The 26145-nt window shown below is 47.1% G+C and overlaps 1 protein-coding gene across 2 annotated transcripts in view; it reads left to right on the top strand.

Moving 5' to 3' along the window:
• ANKH (ANKH inorganic pyrophosphate transport regulator) overlaps nucleotides 1–11007 on the top strand; it is a 139677-nt gene extending 128670 nt beyond the window's left edge. For both annotated transcript variants that reach the window (XM_008517464.2, XM_070587173.1), the window contains exons 9-12: nucleotides 4428–4557; nucleotides 7003–7126; nucleotides 7660–7759; nucleotides 9535–11007. In XM_008517464.2, coding sequence (XP_008515686.1) covers nucleotides 4428–4557; nucleotides 7003–7126; nucleotides 7660–7759; nucleotides 9535–9648 — 468 coding nt within the window. In that variant the 3' untranslated portion in view covers nucleotides 9649–11007. The remainder of the gene's footprint in view (nucleotides 1–4427; nucleotides 4558–7002; nucleotides 7127–7659; nucleotides 7760–9534) is intronic.
• The last annotated feature ends 15138 nt before the right edge of the window (nucleotides 11008–26145 follow it).

Genomic DNA, 26145 nt, shown 5'->3' on the forward strand with positions numbered 1-26145 from the left:
CTATTTTGCTAGTTGCTTCCTAATGAGATAATATTGACAGCAGGCTCTGCAGTAGAAAACCCAACCCTGCAGCTGCTCCGAGGAACAAATCATGTTCATTGTCAGTAGTTTATTAGGTTTGTGTCCTGGTTTGGAAAAGTCAGCATCATTAGGCTCTGCAAATATTTGAAGAACACAGCATGTTGTGGTCAACTGGGAGGGCAAGTTCTGAGTCAAGACTATGCTGGGTGAACTCATTAGATGACACTTTTCCTGCATATTCTGTGTTAACTTAACTTCTAAAGCTTCTTGTTTTCTGAAACAGACTGGTTAAATTGGGTCTGATTATTATGCTAGGGCTCAGCACTTTTCTTTGGGAAAGTCAGCCTGCAAATAGGTATTGCAGCTCTTAACCAACACTGTACCTCCTTCTACGTTGCATGGATTCCTTTCTGGGCAATGCGAGGAATAGTCACTTTTTTCGGAACTTGCTGCAAGGCAAGGAGTATTTTCATACTGGAAGCATGGCAAAGGCAAAGAATCGAATTCAGAGACTTCAGGGAGAAGAAGAAAGGAAGCTTCCATACTTACAGTATTCCTTCCCTCACGTTCCCTGTGACTGCTCAAGCCCCAGACTAGACTGACAGCTTCCAGTTTCGTTGTTCTAGAAGACCCAGTCTAGGTTCTAGGTGTGTGTGGCTGAAGACTCTGGAGGAGCTCCTCAGTGGCCTGTGGCCTTGCCTGGAGCATTTAGGGTCTGCTTGGCACAGACAGCAGATAGAGAACAGAGTGGTGTAGTGGTACCAAGGCAAACCATACTGTGGAATTCCAGAAATGGAATATTGAGCCTCCCTCCTGGGAAGCTCTAGTAGAGATCCACCGAAACTGAACGTTTCGTTTTCAAGGGACCATAACTGTGTTCACCCACCCCAGTTAATTGATTTGATATCTATGAAATTGTCTCAATGATTTGGGCGGCTCACTATCATTGTGTCCTCAGATTAGACTCCCTCCTCCCGAGGTCACCGATCGTCTCCTCCAAGGCAGGGAAAGCTCTCCAGGTGAACATTATCCACTCGGAGAAGCCTGAGGGAAGAATTACCTGGCTTCGCCAGCTTGCACCATCCTGTCTGACATGCAATTACACTCTCCTCATCCTTGGTTTGTTGTAATTTAAAAGCCATTTTACAGTGTATTTTGCAAAGCACAGAGAGATCGGCAGCATGAGGCATATCTCAACATTCAGATCATCGCTGGCTACACAATAAATAAGCAGGCCAGTGATTCTCCTGGAAGCTTCAGTTTTTAGAGGAATGTGGCCGAGGCATCTCACTCCAGCCATTGAGGAAACACAGCATGACTTACCCTACATAGGTCCGAAGGCCCCAGTCAAGACCAGATTTGGGACAGTGCTTGCTTATCTTCTTTCTTTAGTTTTACTGCTATGGAAAATATTTGGAAGGAGGGATGATCGATCTGTCTGGGAAATGCATTGTGTCCCATTGCCACGCTCAGTACTGTTCTAAAGTCGTAATATGAAATTGCCACCATACCTGGGCTGTAGGCATGAGTGATGCCTCACCATTTCAAACGGGCAGGTTTGCAATGGGAAAAGATGACAGGGCCACTTGTCCAGGCCACTAGCTAATAAAGTCTCTGAGCACCAAGTTGCTAGAGCTAAGGAAATATTTTTCCCTTCATGCCAAAGATGGGATGTGAGTACTGGTGTCAGGTCATTTTTGAAAACCAGTGGGATACTGCTCCCAGAGTCTGAAAAATATATGATAGAATAAAAGCTCCATCACATTTATAAAGTGAAACCTATTTGTAATAGATCCTCCAAGGTATTTTTGAAAATATTTCAACATGACATAGTAAATAGGAGCAGCCAAATTCCATGAAACATAATTGACCCAAAGCCTAAAGGATGGTATATTCTAAAATTTCAGCATTCTGTTTTTACATGACTGTAATTCATTCTGTAATGTATGCACTTTCATTTCAGAGAAGAGTCACTTGCATCTTAAGAGAAGGAGAGAAATATTTGATAAAACTGCATGTTTGTAACATTCTCTTCCAAAGCAGTATCATTATATTTTTAAATTCGGGGTTTTTTAATCAATTACACACGCACAAAGTTTAAAAAGTCAGTTTTCTGAGATTGTTAGCAATAATAGCTGCTCTCCCGACCTGCCCTCTCTCCTTTCCCTGCTCCGGGAGTCCCCTCTTCAACTCGTGATGGATTCTGACTATGGTAACTCTCACAGCTGAGCCCTGATTCCCTTCCTTTCTTAAACAATGTTTCATTTTCCATGGACTTAATCATTGTCTTAATTATAATTTTTTTAGCGTCTGTGTACTTACCACTAATTTTTTCCCACATGTTCCCTCCATTGCGGAAATCCTCTTTCATGTGTTCAAACACGTTAGGTATCCTGTCTGGTTCAGCTTCTCAAAGTATTGTCCTGCAGAGCCTTCAGACCAGCTCCAGTGTGGATCAGCCGACCAGGGGGCCTGTCCTGGCCCTCCCAGGATCTCCCCTTACTCCTATCCCAGGAATTCCCTGTGCATTTTTCTCATGATCGATCCTATATCTTCCTTTCTCTTCCTCTGACTCCCTTGCTTTGGCAGAGTTATACCCACAATGGCATCTTAAAAAGTGTTGAGGCCTTGACCATCTGAAGATGTTTTTTTCTAAACACACTTGATTGACAGTTTGGTTTTGAGTACTAGGATAGGAATCATTTTCCCTCCTAAACTATTGCTCCATGTCATCTCTCAGTGCTGGCTTTCTAGCTGTCTAAAGCTGGGAGCTCTTAGAATCTTGTTTCTGCCCCCAGCATTGTTCAACACCATGCCCATTGGGTCTTTTTTCATCCACTATGCCATGTCCATATGATAGACCATTTCAGTCTTAAAACTCATATCTTTCAGCTCTCAGATTTTCACTGTTCTCTCTTTCTGGAACTCCTATTATTTGAATGTTGGACCTCCTAGACTGGTCCTTTATTTATAGTTTTTAAATCCATTCTCATACACTTCCCATATCTTTGTCTTTCTGCTCCATCTGTGTTGTAGATTTCCTCAACTTTATCTTACTGTTATTTAGTGAAGTTTTCATTTCTGATTTAATCTTTTTAATTCCTAGAAGTACTTTCTTGTCCTTTAAATGTCTTTTTATAACATTTCCCTTCAGTTCTTATTTCATGGATGCGGTATCTTCTGCCATCACTCTGAGAAATCAATGGGAAAAAGTTTTCTCTCTCTCTCTCTCTGCATTGTCTGTGTTTCCTTCAAGCTTTTTCACTCTTTGTTTGTTTTAGCCTCTTCATCTTAAAGGCCTCCCTAAGTCTGGTGATCCCTGGTTGTCTCCTCATTGTTATAGGTGGGGCACTAGAAGTCAGTGGGCAGCTGTGCACACGTGGGTGAGGCTTATCCCTTGGGGGCCTCACTGATGGCTGGTCGGGTTGGGCCACCTCATTAGGATCCTCTAGATTTAGGAATGTTGGGTCTTCTCTCTTGGGCTGGTCAGATTCCTCAGAGACCACTCTGGGTCTCCTGCCTGGTGGGGACTCAACTGGTTTCCTGTGTTCTGGGAGCCGAATAGAGAAAGATGGCTGGGCCCTTAGATATGTCACCCTTCCCTTAATCCCTCTGTTTTCTGTGCAGTAACTCTGCCCTCAACTGTTACCTTATCCAGAGACTAAACTCCCCAGTTCGAGGAGACACAGTCACCTGCTGTGTGAGGAGAACTGTGGACGGATTGCTGACTGGTTAGACTTTCCACCAGCCTGCTTTTGGCCCAGCCTTCACCCCCACCTTCCCTGATCTGTGCAGATGGGAAGGGCAGGAGACGGCTCCACTTTCCCCTGTCCGTTTAAGATTCCATTTTCTTGTATGTTTAGTCAGTTGACCACTTGTTCATCTGCTTTCCAACGTTCCAAATTTTGTGGCTATTGTCTCTAATTCTCTTCACTAGACCTGTAATTAATCTAAGTATTACTATTTCCTTTTTCATGAGATGTGCTGATTCAGTGTGGTTCTGCATACCTCTAATTGCTTTCTGGTCACTTTTTATTATTTGGTTCAAGCTGTAAACATTACATTAAGAAACATGTTCACCCTGAACTGACTGAGCTGTTTAGCAGTCTAGTTAAGCCTTCCATGAGAGCACATTGGTCTGTCTCCCTGGGCCAGTTACCCACTCAGAAGACTGCCACATCTGCCCCACTGCCGGGGTCCCTTTGGGGCACACGTGGCAGATGGGCTGGGGCTGGGCAAGTGAGAGCAGAGCAGGGCGGTGGCAGCTCGAGGACAGGTGTGCCACCACCAGACTGGGCAGGTTTGCCCTCCCTTCTAGCTCCTCGGGGTCACGTAACACCTGACTTTCTCATTTCACTCATTTATGCCTTTTCCTAACAACCTGCCAACGGTCTTTCTCCCCCCAGCTCTGTTTTGTGATGTTCTGGACCCCCAACGTTTCCGAGAAAATCTTGATAGACATCATTGGAGTGGACTTCGCCTTCGCAGAACTCTGTGTCGTCCCCTTGCGTATCTTCTCCTTCTTCCCGGTTCCAGGTAAAGAAAAACAGAATGAAAGAAAAATTCCTGTTGACCCTCACGCCCGATTCAATGTTCTTTCTTTGGAAATGTTTGCAATCATGTCCCAAAGAAAAATGTAAAATTTTCACAGTGGCTTAGAAAGATGCAAAGACTCTATCCAGTTGGTTGTTAAGTTCAAGAAACGAATCAAACAGGCCTGATTTGTTTCTTAAAGGACAGCAGTTGCAAACACAGCAAAAAGAAAGTAGACCCAAGGGAATAGCATGAGAAGTTTTAAGGGGCAATAGGACTGTTCTGTATCCTCATTGGGGTGGTAGTTACACAATCTGTGCCTGTACTAAAACTCTTAGAACTGTACACTCAAAAGTCAATTTTGTGGTATGTTGATTTAAAGTAAATTCAAAGTAAAATGAAAAAAAAAAGAAAGAAAGAAAGTAGACTGCTAAAGCCTTGAGATGTACAAAGGAGAAGGACTGATGGAGAAAAGCAGGGTCCGGGGCAGAGTTGAGGCCGGGTGGCAGATGGCCAGAGAGGAAAATGCCCATCGCCAGAATAGAAGCCAGTTTGAAAATTCCCAAACTGATACAGTAGTATGAGGTAGACTGCACAAGAATGAGGTGGCTGCCAAATAGTTGATCTCTATTTGGTCTTTTCTATAATAAATATATCGCACATATATATGTATATCTGTATATGATGTTTATTTATATAAGTTCATAGTAAGTGCTTGCATGTCTACGTACTGTTTCTAGAAGTAACTCACCAACAGTGGTTGCCTCTGGAAGGCAGGACCAGGGCCTGGGGGTCAGGCCTGGGAGCAGGACCTTTGTACTGGATTCCCTTTGCACCTTTTACATTCTGTACCAAGTGCATGTTGTTGCCTATTCAAAATGTTATTGCCAAAACAATCCACTAAATCATTCAGCTGAGGAGGCAGAATCGACAAAGCCACAATTAGGTTAAGAAATGGGCCGTGGAGCCAACCGAGGCCAGGCCAATGGCGCACCCGCCAGCCCCATGCTGTCTCTGAGTCGGGCCACAGCCACCCCTGCTTTTAGACACCGAGCATTGCTGGAGGCTGGGTCTCTCAGGGGTCCCCTTCCCAGCTGTGGCAGAAATGGAGGAACAGAAGATCACAGCCACAGGGTGGTGTCTGGTCTTTGTCGGGGGGACTCTGGGGGAGCCAAGCTTTGGAAGTGACACCACCTAGGGAAGGCTGCACTTGCTGGAAATTAAGGCACGTGTCGTTCATTCCCGAGACTCGACTCAAGGAGGGGCTGGAGGCCACAGAGGTCTCCAGCTAGGACTAGGATGGGACTCGCCTTTAATCTCCTCTCCACTCCACTTCCTCACCGGTCAGACTAAGGACTTCCAGACAGCCACCGGGCCCCATGTGTCTTTGCAGCCTGCTGGGTTTGGGCCAATCAGATTAGCAACCCCCCTGTGCACCCTCACCCTCGGCCAAACCCAAGCATGTATCTGTGCCTCTTAAATACCATGCTTCAACGCTGGGGCACGCAGCGCACACTGTTAGACCAAGAAGACAGCAGATTCTCCTCCAAATGCACCATGGACAGGAGTTTTTACCCCAGGAGTAAGCACTTCCTCCCCCCCAAAGGCCTTTGCCACATGGGATAAAAGACCAGGCCTCAGGCTTCTTTAAACGCCTTTGGATGTCAGATGGCATCTAAACATTCAGGGCACTTCCTGCTAACAGGGCGTCAGTGCCTCCCAAAAGCAGAGTCACTCAGTAATTCACACGCATCCGTCGAGCCCCTCCTTTGCCCCGCCCTCCTATGGTTCACAAATCAGGATGGGGAGCCGGGGACAGGGAAGGCTTTGAGAGGTCTTTGTGAAATATCCACATATCAACACAGGGGTGGGCACGATGAGGGGAAGGAGAGAGGGAGATGACTGCTGTCCGGGGAGGAAATACAGGAAGTGAAACAAGAGCAGCTCCCTTTTCTTCACTGACGCCTCGAGTCTCCTTGCCTCCCCCAGGCTGTCGGTGGGAAAGACCTGGCTTCCGGTCCAGCTTTTCTCCTCACCCAGAATCAACCTTGATCGCCTTTCTCTGAGTTTTCTCTTCTAGGAGGAATGATAGACCTTGAGGCTGGGGGTGGAGGTGGTGGGAGTGGACAGGAGTGTCCCAGGAGCAAGCCAGGGCCACCTGGGAGATGGCAGTCACCCTGGGAGATGGCAGTCAGAGTGGAGAAAGGAAGCTGCCACAAGCTGCCATCTAGATGCTAAGGGCTGTGATGAGGCAGGAGCTGAGGTGGGGACAGGTCCAGAAGCAGGGACCAGGCGCCCTGGCAGGAAGATAAGGTGACAAGCCCAGAGCAGCAGCAGCAAGGCCTGGGTCCCAGCCGGCTGCCCCTCTGATGTGCTGCCCAGGGCCCCAGGGGCTGCAGGATGGGGAGAAGCAGGACGTTGCTGATAAGCCCTTTGCTCTCCCCTCAGTCACCGTGAGGGCCCATCTCACTGGGTGGCTGATGACCCTGAAGAAGACCTTTGTCCTGGCCCCCAGCTCTGTGCTGCGCATCATCGTCCTCATCACCAGCCTCGTGGTCCTGCCCTACCTGGGGTATGTCATCGGGGGGTTTGGGGCTGTGGGTCCTTCTGACACCTGAGTACTCTGTCCAAAAGTTTAAATCTGCTTCTTCCTGTGAGATCCTCGAGCATATCTAGAATTAGAAATGCAGAATGATGTCTTGCTTCTCTGCCTGGGCACGCACTAGGTGGGAGGCTGTTGAGACCCATTCTAGAAGAGTACTTTCAAGGTCATGCCCATACACGATATTCACTGAGCACCTTCTAGGCCTGGCAGGTATGGGAAGGTGAAAACTAAAAGGGAGAAAGGGTGTTGCCCTTGTCCTCAGGAGCTCCTAGTCTCCTGGGAGCTGAGCTGAGACCTGGGGGTGCATGGGAGACACTCGGCTCAGAGTCCAGGCCCCCTCCCCACACAGGTGGACCATTTATTAGGTGCAGCCTTTACCAGTAGATCTCGAATGAGATTGTCTGGTCCCTTTGTTGTCTGCACCTTTCCTGGGTTTTGGCTGGGTTTTGACTCTATTTGTGACTTTAACAGACAAATGGCCTTTGCATTCTCATCCCCAGGGTACATGGAGCCACCCTGGGCGTGGGCTCCCTCCTCGCAGGGTTTGTGGGAGAATCTACCATGGTCGCCATAGCAGCGTGCTACGTCTATCGGAAGCAGGTGAGACGTGGCGACAGAACCGCACACCTGCCATGGCTGCAAAGCCCCTTCCCAGGTGTGGGAAAACCTGAGTGGCTCCCTAAGGGGCCCCAGCAGGGGGCGGTGGTGGTGACACCTCACATTCATCCCGTCCTTCAGCTGGACCCACACTGCTCACCATGACTCCACAGCCCCTTCTGTGCATGAGCAACCCTCACAGCCAGAGTTGCTCAGCCCTCACTCAGTCAGGTTAATACCAAGGGGATCCCTTATTATGTTATCATGTAGGTTATTCCTTACACTCTGCCTTGCTTCCAAAGGCAGTCGTATTTCTCAGGGGAGACAAGTGAAAGGATACATGTCTACAGTCCTGCCTGCTACTGTTGCCTCTAGAGAATTAAAAAATGGAGAAACTAAATAATAGTTTTGACCATGTGAGAAAACCCTATAAAGGTGATTCTCCCTGCAACTAAATTCTTCCCCTCAGTCCTTAAAAACTCAGACTTTATCACTAACAGGTAACCAATCTAGAAAATGCTGGGTGATCAGGACACCCTCTCTCCATTCTTTGCCTCTGCAAATGCTGTCCCCCTTCTGCCCCAGGTGCCACCCCACTCCAGGAAGCCTTTCCTAACCCCCCACCACACACACACAGTATTTACATACCCCATACCAGTTAGCATGTAATTAGTTTATCCTGCAGGGTTATCTCATTATTGGGGACTATATTTATTTTCTTTCTGAGATTAGGAATACTCAGGGAGCAGGAGATGCATCTGACATTGTTCATCAGCAGAGGAGGAGTGAGATTAACCAGACAGTGGGTGGGATAGAGAAGAAAAGGGGTCCAAGGATGGATCTCTGGGGTGCACCACTGTGGGCTCCCCGACCTGTGGCGGCCGGGGTGAAGGGGGTGCACACTGAAGTGGGTGGATTTGGACCTAACCAAGGTCAGGGTTTTGCCTGGCAAATATGATTTAAAAAAAGAGGGGCAAGGAAGGGGTTATAATTATTGAGCCTTTCATTTAAGGTGATGAAAGAGGGGTGGGGGACCAGACGGTCCATGCATTGTGGGGACAGAGTCCTCGAGGGAGGGGCCAGATGGCGGCGGTGGGAGGTGGAGGATGGTATCCCTGAAGCGGGCCTGTCCGTGGTGCTGAGGTGTTGATACTGACAAGGTCTCCAGGGAGCCCATGAGCAGCGGGGGTGGCGCTGGAGAACCTGATTCCCAAAGGAGAAGAAGTCAAGGCATGGAGAGGCCAGTTATTGCAAGGCAGGCAACATGGCAGTGCAGTCACGAGGAATTAGGACAGGCGACAAGCAGGGAGGTGGTGGGGGATGACAGCAAACCTGGGGCTGGACCAGAGGAGAGGAATACTCGAAGACATGAGATCCCAAGGAATGCGCATGGCCTGAGGAGGTGGGTGGGGAGTGGTGGGGAGAGCACAGCCACTGCTGGAAGGGGCTGTAGGGAAGTGGTGTCCTCGGGCAGGAGCAGGTTTCCATCAGCCCACCATGCCTTCCAGAGGCCCGGGGAGGGTTGTCCGGGCAGGAGACGGGATCCCCCAAAGTGCCTAGCACAATGCGAGGCACAGGGCTGGCGCCCGAGTAACAAACTGAAGGGAATCTGCTGAACAAACTGAAGGGAATGCAGCCTCAGTGGGGTCCCCCCAACCATAAACAAGACCCAAGTCTGCAGGGGTCCCCTGAGACCCTCGGGACCTCTCCCTGCTCTTGGCTCCAGCTGTGCTGTGTCTCTGTCACAGCCCCATGCTGATGAGTCTTCTTTGGTCTAGAAAAAGAAGATGGAGAACGAGACAGCCGCTGAGGGGGAAGACTCGGCGATGACGGACATACCTCCAGCAGAGGAGGGGACAGACATCGTGGAAATGAGAGAGGAGAACGAATAAGGCACGGGACGCCTGGGCTCTGCAGGGACATTGAGATGGCACTTCAGCAGCATCTCCTGTCCCGTCGTGTTTTGTTCCGTTTTTGGTTTCGTTTTGGTTTTGGTAATGAAAGAGGCCTTGATCTAAAGGTTTCAGGTAAACTCTCTGGCATACTGGGTATGCTCACACTGACGTGGAGACCTAAAAAATGGTCTTTGCCATTGCTTTGTAAAAACAAACAAAACAATTGACTTCATGCCCCCCGCTTCATGAAATCCCAAAAGACATCGCTGCCTCGTAGTCCAGGTTGTCTCCTCCTCCCTCGGACAATCTCCACTTGGAACCAAAGGACTAGGCTGTGCTGTCCATCGCCCCTCGGCCACCACTGCCCAGCAGGCCACAGACTTTACCCGGTCCCTTTGCGTCTCTTAAGAATCAACTCAGCTTTCTTTGATCAGCTTCCCGGTGACATGACTGTACAAAGAGATGTAACCCTGGTGGCCTTCCACCCTGGAGTCATAAACTGTCTCCTACCCACGTGTAGTGGGTCAGCGACAGGCTGCAGCCCGAAGTGGCCGTTCACACTGAGGAACGGATTTGTGAACGCGCTGGACAGGTGGATGGAAAGAATCTCCTGTAGGAAGGTTTTGAGATGCCATGGGAGTAGCTCACAGACACGATCGAACGCTAGCATTTCATCTCGCCTCCCGTTTTCCTAGATTTGAGCGAGCGCTCACTTTCCATGCCCTGCTGTATACATACTCGAGCTAACTTTTTAAAGTTGTCGCAAAAGCGCATCTCCAAACCTCAGCATCCTTCGGCATGACTTCCCCTGAAGGCTTGTTCTTCACTCACCTTTCCTGAAGATGGCACTAGAGCAAGTGAAATGGAGCATTCTAACTTTACATTTTAGTTTTTAAAGTGAACTGAAGCTTTAAGTCATAATCTAGCATTCTAACGCCAGGTCGCCGTATCGTAACTTTTGAAGTAGATTTATCACCTGGTCTGCCGTTCTTAGTCATAACCATGCGGTACAGGTAATCCAGAGTGTACTTCGGTACTCCCCTCTCATGCCACACGACAAAGCAAGACATTTTATAAACGAGAGCAAAGTCACTATGTGATATTCCCTGAAATGACACATTTGAAATCCATTTAGTGCAGTATATTTTTCTAAGTTTTGGAAAGCGGGTTTTTTCTTTAAAAAATTATGGACACGGTTCACTAAATTCTTGATTTAGTAAAAATCCTAGACTGAAAGAACCTAAAAACAAAAATATTTTAAAGATATAAATATGTACTGTATATGTTATGTAATTTATTTTAGGCTATAATACATTTCCTATTTTTCGCATTTTCAATAAAATGTCTCTAATACAATACAGGGATTGCTCGTGTGCTCATCCTACCTGCGGTTGAAAGGTTGAAACGTATTGTACCGATGAACATTGTATCTTATTTGCAGGCCATTCTACAGTCTGTCGTTTGTATATAAATGTAAGGATCAGTAAATGACGAGAGAACTATTTTTCATTATGGGTAATGGGTATAAATGGGTCAGCCGCTGCGGACAATAGTAAGAATGGAACTATATGCTGGAAGGGCAAAAAAAGAAAGAAAAAGGCAAGTTTTTATGTTTATTGTTTTCAGTGCTGTGTCATTATATTGCTCCTCATAGAAAAAGACTGTAAGGGCAGAAAGTCAGCCATGAACATCACGAGGTTGCATTCACATTTCTGGACACCCAGGGACCCTTGGGTGTGCCCACCATGGGGACAGATCCCCCCGTGTTTCCTCTGAGCATTTTCTCCTCCAAATATATGAGTGCTGAAAATTAAGATGCATAGTTTTGAGGTGGTTTCAGGGGCAGATCTGAGAAGATGGGGGAAAAAATCTAATTGTATCAGCTTTTTTAAAGTACATGATTAGAAAATTAAACAACAGCAGTATTTTTTAACACGTGTGACTATTTCATACTTGCGGGGCTGGAGCTTAAAGAGCAAATTGAAAAAGGCAATTGTTATCCCTCTAAATCAGGGCAAGGCCAACTAGACTCTTCATTATGCAACTAGAATATGTCATTATAACTTCAGAGACACCGTCGGTGTTAAAGATTCACGGGCCACAGTATTTCCTGAGAGTTTCAGAGAACGCAGACCCAGACCACAGTGGAGCTGGGATTGTGCAGGACATGTCCAGAATCCAGAACTTTCCTTGAAGCACACCATCCCTCACACAGTTCCTTCACCTGGGCTGCTTAAGTCACGGCCTAACAAACACACCTTAACATCTAAAGGAAAACCTGTCACTGGCAGAGTCTCCTGCATCTGTTCTAACCAACACGGCTGGGAAAGGATGCTAAAAGGGGGGGGGGGGGGGGGGAGGACCCTCCTCCTTCCCTCTTTTCAGAGTAAGGAGGGGCGCTCCTTTGACTTTGCCAACCAAAGAAACGTTCCCCCCAACACAGGTTTCTTTTTTATTGCAAGTCGCTCAGCTGGTAGATATATTTAGAAGGGCACCGTGCCTGCGAGAGTCTCATGTCAAGGACCATGAAAAGCTCAGACGTGACTTTCCCAATGTGGAGTGATTGCTTGTAGACAAACAGAATCTGAAACTCCAGGGGCAGAAAGATGATTTTAATTTAAATGCTGAGAAATGGGTTTGGGCAGCTCAAAGCAGTCTTTCTATGTTGAGGGTTTTCTCTGCGCAAGCCCAGCTCAGAGCTCCTTCTGTGGCCTCTGCTTTTTAGAGGGGCATGTGCAAGGTCATTCTAAACGTGCAGCTGCCGTGTGCTCTGCCTCCAATTAGTGGGATCTCCGTGGTGCTGGGCATCAGCGAGATACCCAAGAATTGAGGAGAAAGAACCAGGCAAGGCTTGCTCCGGAAAAATCATGCTAGGGATGGATCTGCCGGCCACGGGGCTCAGGGCGTGTGCAAGAGGTTGGCATGTCGGCCGCAACCCCTCACCTGTTTGGGATTCTTTAATTTAGACACAGAAGGCCGCTGGTTTACATCACTGGGTGGAAGCCAGGCACGTCCCCTTGCCACCTGCCTTGAGCATGTCTTGTCCCAAAAGTCCTCTTCTCTGTCTCGTGTTTGTGTCTGTGTTCTGTGTTTTAGCACTAGCTGGTGGGTTCCATGGATGGCCAGTACACTCAGAAATGGAAACTTGTAGTGTTGGTTTAGGATATATTGGATGGGGCCAAGTAGGCTTCGTTATGGTAGTAAATGCATTTCATTTTTCACTCTTTGCGTCCTCCCAATAAATAAGCTTGGGAGGGGCAAAGGGTGGGAGGTCCAGGAGGCCGGAGGCCCTGGGGCTCCACCCTAGACCAGCTCCATCAAGCTGGGCTGAGTTTCCAGACTCCAGGGCACGTCCCAACCAGGGGCCAGCTCTGTGGTCCTCATAAGCAGCCTTTTTGGGCTCTCTCTTGGGGTTGGGATAATCACATCTCCCAAATAACAGAGAAGTTATTCAATGATACATTGAGAGTAAGAAGTGAAAAAAGTCCATAGCTCCCTACGCTCTTAATTGTTCGTCCTTTGGGGGTCTTTTCTTCTGGAAGGAAGGGGCAGGGAGAGAGCAACTTTCTTCGTACCCTTAGTTTCTAGAAACACCTCAATTTAAAGACTGGATTTTTTTTTTTTCAAACTGGAGTGGGAGGGAGAGTGAGAGCGTGTGTTGCAAAATAGGAAGTATTTATATTGTTGTAATTAAAATGCATTCCCTTGAGAAATATTTTCTTGTATTTAAGAATCTTTTTACTTCTGGAAATCTCTAAGCAGACCAGTGCCCAGGACAGCACATGCACCGAGCAGCCAGGGTTTCTGGCCTCTTACTTTGCAGGTGAGCTGACCTCTGAACTTGGACGACTCTTCATCAGTCAAGCAATGCGCAGTCCAGGAAACGGGGCCTTTTATGTTCCAAGTCCTGCAATGAGCAGGGCTTTATAAGATGTGGCAATTTGTAGTGTTGAGCCCTCCATGTTAGACCTGCAGCCGCTTCCTGAAACCAGCCGCCCCGCCCCCTCTCTGGACAGCCACCCTCTCACACGGCCCTCACACAGCTCTTTCATAAAAAGCATTTGAACCATAGGAAATCGTGTTTTTGAGCAACATGTTTGGTAAACATTCGAGATGCTCCTCTGTGTGGTTATTTTGAGTCTCTATTTCTGTCATTTGAAGCAGCAAAACATCACATGACTCATCAGCTGATCTAACCACACATAAAACAGGATGTAGAGAGAATCAGACGGACGGAAAGGCCCTCCTCCCTGCCCTTTTAAAGGCTAAATGTCTAAAACTAACTACACAAATGTTCAAAATGATAGACATTGTATTGTGTCATCAAAATAACCCAAACCCCGCTCAGGGAGTCAGAAAAAGTATAACAAATTATAGAGATTACTGTCTGATCTCAAAAGGGAAAAATAATGAAAAGGAGATGGTGAGACCTTGATTTAAGACTTCATTTTCTTCTCAAGAGGGGAGGTTAGAACTATTAACTGCTGCAGCCTCTGCAAAGAAGAGAACCAAAGGTGGGCTTCCTAAGTCATTATTGTTTTTAATCATCTTTGCCAAGTCCAAGTGGTTCCAGAAGAATTTTTTTTCTCTGCTTCATCTGCAGTCAACCAGGGTCTCTAAATAGGCTGCCTAAGATATATGCACTTTTATAATAAGACGGCTGTCGGCTACACCCAGATTCAGCACACAGTGTCTTATATGGTCTGTCTGTTTACGTTAGGTTATGTAACCAAGTGCACTTTACTAACAAGACAACATCGGCTTCTACAATCTGTATACATAAACAAAAGCGCACAAGAGCCGGGAACCCTTTCTCTCTCCAGACGTCTCAGTGAAGTTTCCTTAGGTTAAAGAAGCGGGGAGGTGAAGAGAGACCAGCTAACAATGGTTGGACTGTTTGCCCTATGGCTTCATGGAAATTCAGCCACATACGGAGATTGGTTGTTACTCTAAGATTTAGAGGCAGATGTTCTCCAACTATGAACCAGGGACAAGAAATGGTGCCTTTGGAGTGGGAAAGATTATGGCCAGGAGGACTCTGGTTCCCTGGAGCGTGGGGCTGTGAACATGGGGGACCCACAGTTTGGATGAACCTGCTACTGAAGGTGACACTCAAACCATGCTGGTCAAAGGAGGGACAAGGTACACATCAACATCAGTCACTCAGCACCCACAGCATGGACTGTCACCAGCAAGCAGGACTATACCCCTAGGGGTGCCACATCCACAAGGCTTGTGGGGGCAAATACACAGCTCCTTGGGTCTATGATAGGTTTGGTTTGTTTAGTGATGTATTGAGAGGGCAAATATCTAAAGCTGGAATGACCAAGGAGCTAGTACAGAGCTTCAGAAATCCTGACAGAGCTGCGCAGAGATGCTGTTCAACACCGACAAGCCTACACTCATTCAGTTAAGGAGAGCTTCTGTGCTGGAGGTGGGGGGCCCACAGCACGACCTCCCGTGTCACTCTCACGTCCCCGGCCTCACGTGTACAATGAAAGGCTTAGGCCCTTATTGCCAAGGCTCCTTCCTGGCCCTACATTCTACGTATGATCTGGGATTTAGAACACAGTACAGGCTCCTGCAATGGAAATATAAAATTACCTCATTCTTCATTTCAGATCCGAACATTAGCAGTGATCCAGAATTTTTTTTTCCAACAAAATTAAGTCTACTGGGAGTCATTATTCTACAAGTGCTGTGGCTGTCAGTTTACAGGCTTTTTAGTCTCACATCAAAACTATGGGTTTAATTTAAACTGTTGAAACCAGTCACTTTAAAATATTTGTGCACCTTTGATTAAAACTGACTGCAGAGGTCAATAGAAAATATATGTTGCATTTAAACAAGTGCTGTGTATGTATTTCATAGATGTTAAGTTTTTGCATTGTTAAGAGCATTTATATATGTTTTTCTTTTTTGTTTCTTTAGGGGGGATTTGTGCTCCTATATTGTCAAATGGCTTTCACATGCTAGTTTTACTTTAAGTAAAGCTTAAAGAGTTGGCATACGATTGAGATTGCTTTTAGCTTCTTGATTTTCTTCTTCTAAACATTAGTCTGTTTACACCTCCCAAATTATGTGATTTCCTAATTCTGACTACAATTTCCCTTTTTTTGTCAAACGTACGAGACATTAAATTTCGCCCTTTGCCTTGGTAGCAAAAACCTCTCATTACTGGGCTATATCTCTAAACTCCCTGTCTTATTTAAATATGACCTATTTCTTCAAACTTTCTGTAGTAAAATGAATTTTTACTTCCCGTAACTACAGTAATATTGAAAGTACTTCTCTGAAGCGGAACTTCTCTATGGCCCTTCTAGAATGGGGATACCGAACTTAGACAGGCGTTAGGAAAGTGAGAGCAGCAGAACCTGAAAACCCCTCCTGCCCACATCTAAGAGATTCTTGTTCTTATCGGTCTTTTTGTGAAAAGCATTACTCTCCTTTAAAACGTAACGTCTTCACCTCAAAGAACGATAGCTCTCGTTTTCTTTAACCTCCTTTGAGAGATTATATGGAGAAAGTGTTTCATGACAAACCTGTAATCAACAAGGGTGTAAGCATTTGACAGACTTGCTTGGGATCGCCTGTTTTCTTCTTTACTGCTTTACTACATGTCTTTGAGCTGAAATCCCAGATCTCAGCGCCACCTCGACCATGCTTCCCTTTTCCTGCCTCGAATAGTACCACGTTTTTGAAGTCTCAGAGGTCATCTTTCCACCCACAACACCTGAGACATGGCATGTCTTGCTGCCTGGTGATAATGTCAGGATGTGGAGCTGTGCTGGCCCAAGCTCCATTAATGCTCCCCATGGGGAGCAGTCCTACCACGGGGGGACAGATCTGCACCCGGTCATGCTTCCTCCTGACATCCCAGATGAATCACTTTATCATCCACCCAGAAACTTACTGCGTGGCACCGCCATCCCCCGCCGCTGGGGTCCCTCTAACCCCCATCGGTTCTCCCTCCTAGTGTCTCTCACATCCCTGCCTCCCTCTGCATCCATCTGCTCAGATGCTCCTGTCACCTAGGACTGGATGCTACAGAAGCCTCCAACACGTTTTCCCTTCCCCAGGCTCGTGTGTTCCTCTGGACTATGATGTAAATGACACCTCCTAGAGTCTTGAAGGGCACAATCTGTACAACCATTTCTGGCAGCCTGCCCACCTCCCCCTGCCCCACTCCACCCCACCCCACCCACTGCAGAGGACTTTAGTGTGCACACTTGTCTTCACTTATGAGGGCTGAGGACTTCCAATCAAGAGGATGTTAAAGTCAACTGTGAGCTGGTTCCTGGTTTTGAAACATCTGCCTCTATGTCTTTGCCTATCTATAAATTGTCCCAAACCACCCACTCACACCCCCGAGACAATGGGAGTAAACTTCCAAAAGTTTATCGTGTGAGCGGTAATTTAGGTACAGTCTTGGATAACTGGTTTTTAGGTTAATATCATGGAGAAAACTACGCTCTCTCTTCTGAGTTTTCTTTCTCAACACTATTGAAGACAACCCTGGGGTGGAGGGAAGGTTGGCATTGCTTATATTTCTAATTCTGTCCCCAAGAAGCTCCAGTTTTCTTACCTGGACAACGCAAGCCAGTAAATACCATGTTAATTTCACAGTTCAATACACTAGTCTTTGCACAAAAGGGAAAAAAGAAAAACAGGAGCGGTGAGTCCTCATTCTGTCTCTGCTGCTGATTAGCTGTGAGCCAGGCAAGTTATGGATTCCTCTGGATCAGCTTCCTCTGCTCGAGATCTTCTCTAGTTCTAATCTACTGCGACATCAGGATTTCCAGTCATCGACGGCAGTGCGTGAAGATGGAGGTGCATGTCTGCTAGGCTCAGCCAACAAATCTGTGACCATTACAAGACTAGATAAAGGCTAGTCTTATCTTAGGTTCAGAATTCTTGAATCCAAAGACCAAAATAGCATGAACAAATACAATAACTATCAAACCTTACATTACACCACACACCTAAAGTTCTTTCATCTGATTCATGTAAAAAGCTCTCTTGCTATGAAGGCAAGTGGCCGAGGAAACCTGGTTGTGCCAGCTCCCCCAGCCCTGGGCCTTGCTGCTGTGAGGACAGATGCTTGCAAGTTCATGCATGACAGGGTCAAAAAGCTATTTCTTGGGGCCGGCCCGGTGGCACAGTGGTTAAGTTCACTTGCTCTGCTTCGGCAGCCCAGAGTTCACGGGTTCAGATCCCAGGTGTGGACCTACACATTGTTCATCAAGCCATGCTGTGGCAGCATCCCACATACAAAATAGAGGAAGACTGGCACAGATGTTAGCTCAGCGACAATCTTCCTCGAGCAAAAAGAGGAAGATTGGCAACAGATGTTAGTTCAGTGACAATCTTCCCCACCAAAAAAACAAAAAGCACTGTCTCCCCACACTTGGCAGCACCACGTCCTAACTCAGCTCCATTCTTCACCTTTCCCCCAAATGCTGCCACCACCCAGATTTCAGCATCCTTCCTCACCCTACAACTGTGTTGCTCAATGCTATTTAATTCCACTTTCTTTGGAAAAGAATAAAAATGGCTCCCACACCCTAGGCCTGATCCTAACTTTGGAATCCAGTTCTACATGCTCCCCAGTGATCCAATCTGGGCCTGTTTCCAATTCCAAACACACAGTGGCGATCCCCGGGGCTGCTTTTCCAGCCATGACTTGTTCCAGAGCTTCAGATCAGTCACCTCCAAACACGCCCTCAGAGGGGCCCCAGAGGGGCCTTGGCCTTAAGGCCCATCCTGCACACTTCTTCCCTACTCCCTCCCATGCTTTCTCCTGAGGGGAAGAATCACATTATCACCCACCCAGAAACCTACTCCATGTCCCGCCTCTCCCTCAATCAAGTCACTAACCCAAGTCACTAACCCTCCTAGTATCTCTCACTTCTGTCCCTTCCTCTGCATCCTCTTTAGTCCCACTGGCTCACCTCAGGTGCTCCTGATCACCTAGAGCCTGCATGTTACAGAAGCCTCCAAAATGGCTTTCCTTCTCCAAGCTCCTGTGTGCCCCCTGGACTATGATGTGCATGACATCTAGAGTTTTGCAGGGCACAATCTGCACAACCATTCCCAGCAGCCTGACCACCTCCTCCCCACCCTACCTCACCCTGCTTTTCCAGGCTGGCCCTTCCTCTCATCTAGTTGTTGGGTTGCTGCAAGGAGGAGCCTACACTTACTTGGGTGTGCACCAGGCTGAGCCTGGGCTACATGTAGTAAACAAGGGCCCAGCCAGAAAGAGGATGCTAACACCCAAAGAGAAGTAACAACAAAAAATGGGGATTCCTAATGATGCCCCAGCCTCCTGCTCCAGGTGTCTTAACACCTGGTCCCATTCAGAAACTTGTTACCCCTTTCGTCCCTCACCCACCAGCAGGGCATAAAAGGACCAAGAGTAGATATTTTAAAAAGAGTATCTGTAGAGATGGTTTCTTTGCAGAGATCTACACTGAGCCCCTGTCGTCCTCAGGGGTGTGTGCACATGTGTGTGGGTCCCTCGACACCTTAAGCCTAGTGGTAGTGCTCTTCAGGAGACACTTAGAGCTTGAAATGGGCCTTTGCAGTGGTGGGGACTCGGTGGATGGCTGTCAAATCTGACAGGAGAGAGAGCCGCAGGACGGGGAGACGGGCTGGCTGGCACAGGCCAAGTTTGGCTGGGCAGAAGGTGCACAGGTCTCTCCTGTGGACCAGACCTGGGCCACACAGACCAACAAACTGACCAAGGAGTCCTCTTAGGTCCTGAGGGGTAAACAGGGCTTAGAAGAAATAAGCCGGAGGTAACTGGATTTCCAGGAGCTGCAAAGGAGGAAGGGAGGGTCAGAGGACAGAGCGTTAGGCACATCAAGGAAACTGCCAATGGGAGGCCCTGAGCCGGGGGCAGGAGCCGGGGGGCATGGGGGTCTCCAAAGATCCTTGCAAGTAACCCACACAAGGAGAGAATGAGAAGTCCTGGCCAGGCCAGGGAGTGAGGCCAGGTTAGGACAGCCTCTCCAGGGGAGATCTGTGCTCCCTCCGCCCTCCCTCCCTTCCTCCTTCCCCGGCAACAACTAGGGCCAGATGGGGCAGCTGGCGATTAATCATAGCTTCGATTCTTACACAAGATGGGATATTCCGATTTCCAAATTGGAATAGCATCTGGCAAGTTCAAATGACTGTAAGTTCTCTTTACTATCCAAGGGTGCTCAGAAAAGTCATGGGACGCCCTGAGTTGAGTTTTCATCCAGAGGCAGGGGAGGAACTCCTCCCATTGACTATATCTTCAACAGGGGAAGACAAAGCTGCTTTGTGATTCTAGCCCTGAAGTCATGCCAGTTCAGCTCATCTGTGACACATGCAAGTGACCTCTGTGAAGGCTGGGGAGAGTTGGAGAGAGCCTGGGAGGGACAGGGAGGGACAGAGAGGAGAGGCTAGCCCAGCTCATCCTTGCATCCACAAGTGTAGAACTGGGTGTGCCCAGAGCAGGCACTCTTCGGTGAATGAATGGAACATTCACACCTTCCCCCATGAACACGCTCTGAGCCTAGGTCACCTGCACAATGGCCCTCCTTCCTGCAGCCTTCTCATCTCACCCCCTCTTTATTTTTAAGGTGTGCTTTGTTTGTGAGGAACATTGGCCCTGAGCTAACATCTGTTGCCAATCTTCCTTTTTTTTTTTCTCCCCAAAGCCCCCCAGTTCAGTTGTATATCCTAGCTGCAAGTCATTCCAGTTCTTCTATGTGGGATGCCACCACAGCATGGCTTGATGAGCAGTGTGTAGATCCAAGCCCAGGATCTGAACCGGCAAACTCCAGGCCACCAAAGTGGCTGGGCAGAAGGTGCACTTAACCACTTAACCACTAGGCTTTGGGGCCGACCCATCACCCCTTTTTCATCACGGAAGGTCAAGATCTCCACAAACTAAGATAACCTGAGCCAGTTCTTGTCACTTGCAACCAAAAGTGTGTGACACGCATCTGACAGCCCCTCTGTCAGCCTTCCCTTCTCGATGTTCCCATCCCTAAATCGCCTTGTGAAATCCACAGAGGAACCAAGAGTATTCTGACACTCGACAGTCTAGTTAGAAACTGTAACAGATGGGCAAGAGACAACAGCAGATGGCTCCCAGAAAATGACCCTTGACTGACTGCTACAAAGGAAGTAGCCCTGCTCAAGGAAAGGAATGGAAATTGAAAGTCCAACTATCAACTCAGCAAAGATCAAAAAGTTTGATAGAGCTCAGTGATGGCAAAGGCCTGAGGAAAGGGTACTCCTGCTCTCCGGGGGGAATGTCAACCAAAGGGACCTCTTCAGAGGACAATTTGACAAGACGTTTCAAGCACACACTCAACTAGGCAAAGAGACTGATGTCATGGGCAAAAGAACAGGAAAAAGCAACACAGGAAAGAAATACAAGCAACCGATAAATACCTAGGAGAAATGTTCACCATTACTAGAATCAAAAGTCAGTTAAAACTGGATGTCTTTCTCTCGTTCCATGTTTTATTCTTTCCAAATTAAATTACCCCCAGTGTCACCTAGGGGACAATGAAGCAGGCACTCCAGTACGTTGGTGAAAATGAAACTTCTGCAACTTTTTTGGAGAGTAGTTTGCAAATATGTTTCAAGAGACTTAAAATGTTCAATTTAGAGATGTGTAAAAAGATTCATGAAGAAGGCAGCTCATTATAGCATCACTTATAATTGTGAGAATTGGAAATACTCAATGGTGTGAATTAGACAAGGGTTTTACAGACTTTTTTGAAACCTTCTATCATAGTTCGTCACCACCTAACACAATTAGGATGTGATCTCCGCATCCATAAACCAACCACTGTAGTGTGTTTGCTTTTGATTTTCTCAGCATTCTCTCCGATATTTTGAACAGCACAGCATAGATATCATGACAGCATTTTATCTGCCATAAACTGCATTCTAGTCTTCATTTGGGGAGATGGAGCTGGAGGAGTATGTGGAAGGCACCTTCCTAGGCTGTAATAAATATTCTACAGCGTAGCAGTGAACGCAAAGTGGCAGCACCACTGTCACCAAACCTCTCAGCCGTCTTGTGAGGGCAGAAGGCTGGGCTACAGGCTCGTGGAGGGAGGGGCAGGAAAATCTCACTTGGCTCCTGGGAGCTGAGGGGTAGGGCGTCACCCAGGGCTTTTCCACCCAAGGGCCAAACCTGGTCTACCTCTCTGGGGCTGTGCTGGGGGCCAGAGTCTGGAATCAACCCTCTAGACCCAGAAAGTCATGACCAGGCCACTCGCAATGAGCCAGACTAGAGGTGAGGGTAGGAGTGGGGAGGAGAGACAAACGATTTAGAGAACCTGCAGAAAGAATGCCCAGAAGGTTTCAAGCAAGACAGAGATGGTGAGTGGGAATGTACTATATAAATACACTCTCATTTTACAACACATAACGCGGTGGCATTTTCTTGATCATTTGATGGTTGTAAAAAATATCCCTAAGGGCTTCTCTAGGACCCACAGCCTGGGTCCCTGTTTTCCTCTACAATTCCTAAGGTAGGGGAAGCCATGGAGAAATGCCAGAAACACTGCCCTTGGACACAAGGAGGGCACCACAACCCAGCTGAATGGGGCAATGGAGGAGGAAGTCTGTTGTTGCTGTTTATCACAGGAAGGTCTTCCTGACGCCCATTACCAACCTGGCACTGCTCTCTGGTGGATGCCCAACTTCTAACCAATGGGCTTCAGAAGCCCAGCAGCATTTTAGAAAGACGCCCAGACTCAGTTCTTCAAGGTAGGTCTCTCCTGGCTCAAACTTCATTCTCTATCCCCAAGAATACCTTTGAGAACCCACTGTCTTCCCCTATCTTCGAATTATTAACTTCCTTCAGTGGTGGTCTCATTCAGAGGCAGTACACTCACGTTCCTGCTATCACACTTCGGGGAGCATTTCCAACGCTCTGAATGGCTGGTGAACACCTAAGAACATTGCACACACCGCAGGCCTCTCCTCGGCAAACACATGGCAAGGCTGCGTCTGGGATGCAGCTGCGGCCCTGCCTAGCAGGCCTAGGGGATCTTCCCCAAAGCCTCTGATGAGGGCTTGCATTTCACGCCCCCCCCTCCACCACCACCCAAGACAGACTGCGTGGTGGAGATGAAGACTGAGAGGTAGGGAGGTTGATAAACGAGCTGAGCTCCCCCTAAGAGTGGATGGTGGGACTGGTATTGAATCCAGACCAAAATCCAGAACTATGCACCCAGGTGTTGTTAGAGCCCTTACTATGGGTTCAGCACTGTAAAGTCATCGGGCATCACAGGCCGTGTCAGGGATGCTGGAAAGTTAAAACATTGAACTCAAATCTCCCAAAGTCCTCAAAGGCAAGCATTTAACCACAGCAACACAGCCAGGCTTCTGAGTTTTTATTTTCTAAGTTTATTTTTAGTTATTTATTTTTACAATCCTCAACGGCTGGGTTTGCTAAAGGGGATCAACAGCAAAGCCCCGAGTCGCCCAGCCTCTGACAGTGCAAACAAGAGACTCAATAAGTCACAGAGGAAACTCACGCCCCCGTGAGCCAGGGGTCCAGCTGCAGCTGCAGGCGGGAAGCAAGGCCCCAAACTGACCGGAGCCTCGGGGGCGTGTTCTTCAGAGCGGGCGACATTTTTTGACAAATGCTGACATTTTACAGTGTAAACAGAGGACACTTTGCTAAACAAGCCAAGCCGAGCGGCACCAGGTTCACACCGCGTGTTCCCAGCTGCTCTCCCTTCACAGCTGAGCCGACAGGGAAGGGAAACAGTCGCCAGGGGTCGAAGGTGGGTTGTTAACCTCTCCAAATCCACAACACAGAGTTAGAAGCTGCTAAAATGCGGGTAACAGTTCCAAAACCTTTTTATAAAAACAATGAAAATGAGAAGGAAGCTCGCTTAATACATTCATTTGGCTTAGTTCCCATATGGAAATACCCAGAAGTAACCAACACGACTGTGGACTGCGGCGGGTCCAGTAAGGGGTACCACATTTTAGCACCATTTATGTGAATACATATCAAGGCATTTTTCAGTATATAAAAGCTCTTAAGTACAAAAAATATTTTGAAGTTCATAATTAAGCTCAACCACGCCCGGTTACTGGGAAAATGACTGCCAAGACTGGGTATTTCAAGCCCCATACCCTTGCCTTGTATTACTCATGTTTTGGTAACTTCATTCCTGTCCCAAACTCACACCCAAGGAATCACAAGACAGGGATAAAACTCCAACCAGTGTTCTCCTGCATTAATATTAAGCCTTGGCTATTAATGAGCATTCAAAATATTTAAATATACAGGTGGCCACAAGGCCTAGGAACAGAGACATACATAATAAATGGTTTGTTAATATGAGATTTCAATACACTTAATATATCTCTATTTCCAGACTTAACGGGCACTCCGTATAGTTTAATTATACATACTAACCCATTCCACCATTCCCAGTAATACATTTCAATTTACCGTGAAAACAACGCAAATAGGGCAGGTCACCTCCACCCTCCCAAATGCTCCTGGGCCTCAGGCTGTGGGACCTAGAGCACACAAGAGCGTCAACAATGTGACTGCAGATCAGTGTGCACACACGCACATGCATGCATACACACACACCCCACTCCTGGTCATGAGTGAGCCTACCTCAGCCCTACTGCCACCAGCCGTTGGGACAGCCAAACCAGTTTTTTGTGCTTTTCATGGCTCCAAGTTATCCCCTGAATTACACAAGCATTCATAACCAGCTGCCTGTGTCTTCATTCACTGCACAACTCAGCACCGGCTCCCTGGTCTCTGCAGCCCTCAGAAGAGATCACCAACGAGGTTTCCCAAAGGGTGAAGCATTCAGTATTAGACCTCTGTTAAATAAGGGGCTTAAACTGTAGAAGGAATTTGCAGAATCCATGCACAGAAGTCCTTCCACTCATTCAGATTTTTATCCTGTTATAACTTAAGCACAGGAGGTCTGTTAGGCATCTGTTGTTTTGTTTCTAAATGACATTTTTAATCTAAAATCAGTTCCTTCTTCAGTTCGCTTCTTACAGTTCCTTAGGCCATATTAAAATTACTTGACATCGTGCTCTGCCTTTGCTAAACTATGTGGGGATTCTACGCGTCTCACACACATTGCAGATTCACCTCACACACACCCAGGGCTTCCTTTTTATTGTTTTGTTAAGTAGTCATAGATCTTTAAAAAACAGCATTTATTTTTATGTATGTCTAGATGTAAATAAGAGTCCCTGGAGGTCTATGCTTCTGAAAATACTTCCTGGCTTCCGAAGAGGGAGTACCTGCAAAGTATTGCTTAAGAAAGAGAGAGGAAAATAATCAACCTGTATTTTAACACCAAAATGGCGACACAGCCAGAAGTCGATTTGAGTCCTACTTATACGCTGTGATGGTAGGAGTGCTGTTACCATTCAAGACGAAGCAGCACTTCAGTCGTCATCTGGACCGTCTTCCAAAAGGAGACTACAAACTCAAGGTAAAATAGCACCTGAGCGGGAGGGGGAGGCAGGAGGAAGAACACAGGGCCTCTTAGAGAAGGAAAAAACCAAGCACATAAAAACCCACAAAGACTGTTTCTTCCGCAGAGGTGTTAGACTCATGTGGCCTGAGATTTTACCTGAGAAGTTCTAGAATTGGAGGGAAAAGAATACTGAAAGGATATAAAGGCAATGTCTGTTTTCCTTACTCAAAGAAAAATTTCATCAGACATTAACTTATTATGTAACAGTATAATAAAAGTGCAAATGGCTGTAGCAAGAAAGCAGGGTAATCCTGTGCTGTGCATGTAAAACATTTCAGATATGCCACATTCTAAGGAAGAGGAACCGCAAACACTTCAGATCAAATCCCACCTGCGCCTAGATCATAAAGACCACACAGTGGCCTCGTGTTCTCAACTGCGGCCACCACTGTTCCATGTGCGTGAGTGAAACCAATGGATGCTGGATATGCAGAAGGAGCTCAGCAGGTGAGGAGGGGAGCCAGAAAAAGTTCTGAGCGGGCAGTGTCAATTGCATGGAACTTGCTACAGGGAAATTCTTTTAGGTTGTTTTTTTCCCCTTTTTGGCACTTCTATTAGGTAGGTTCTTTTAGGTTTAAATGCACCTTAAATGAGCTCAAAGGTGAAAAGTCATGCCTGCTTAAGGTGAAGATCATCTTTCTGCCAAGACCATAGGATCCAAAACCTCTGAATTCCTGCAATAAACTCTGGGCTACAAATAAGTACAGTGTATTCCTACTACTTTCCTTTTTCTAGAAGACCGTCATTTTAGAGATCCCTCTAAGTAGATTATCCTATTGAATCCACTTTGGTCTCAATTCAATTTCCATCCTGCTGATGTCACCCAACCAGGCCAAGATCAGGAATGAGAAATGGAATTAGGACTCTGAGCAACTGAAGTCACGGGTTGCAACAAAGAAATGTTATTTTTAAAGTTGGCCAATCGTTTACATTTCCTCAAGTACTATTTCTTTGAGAGCTTTGTTTT

The sequence above is a fragment of the Equus przewalskii genome, chromosome 20 (genome assembly GCF_037783145.1).
Source record: "Equus przewalskii isolate Varuska chromosome 20, EquPr2, whole genome shotgun sequence".
Taxonomy (NCBI): Eukaryota; Metazoa; Chordata; class Mammalia; order Perissodactyla; family Equidae; genus Equus; species Equus przewalskii.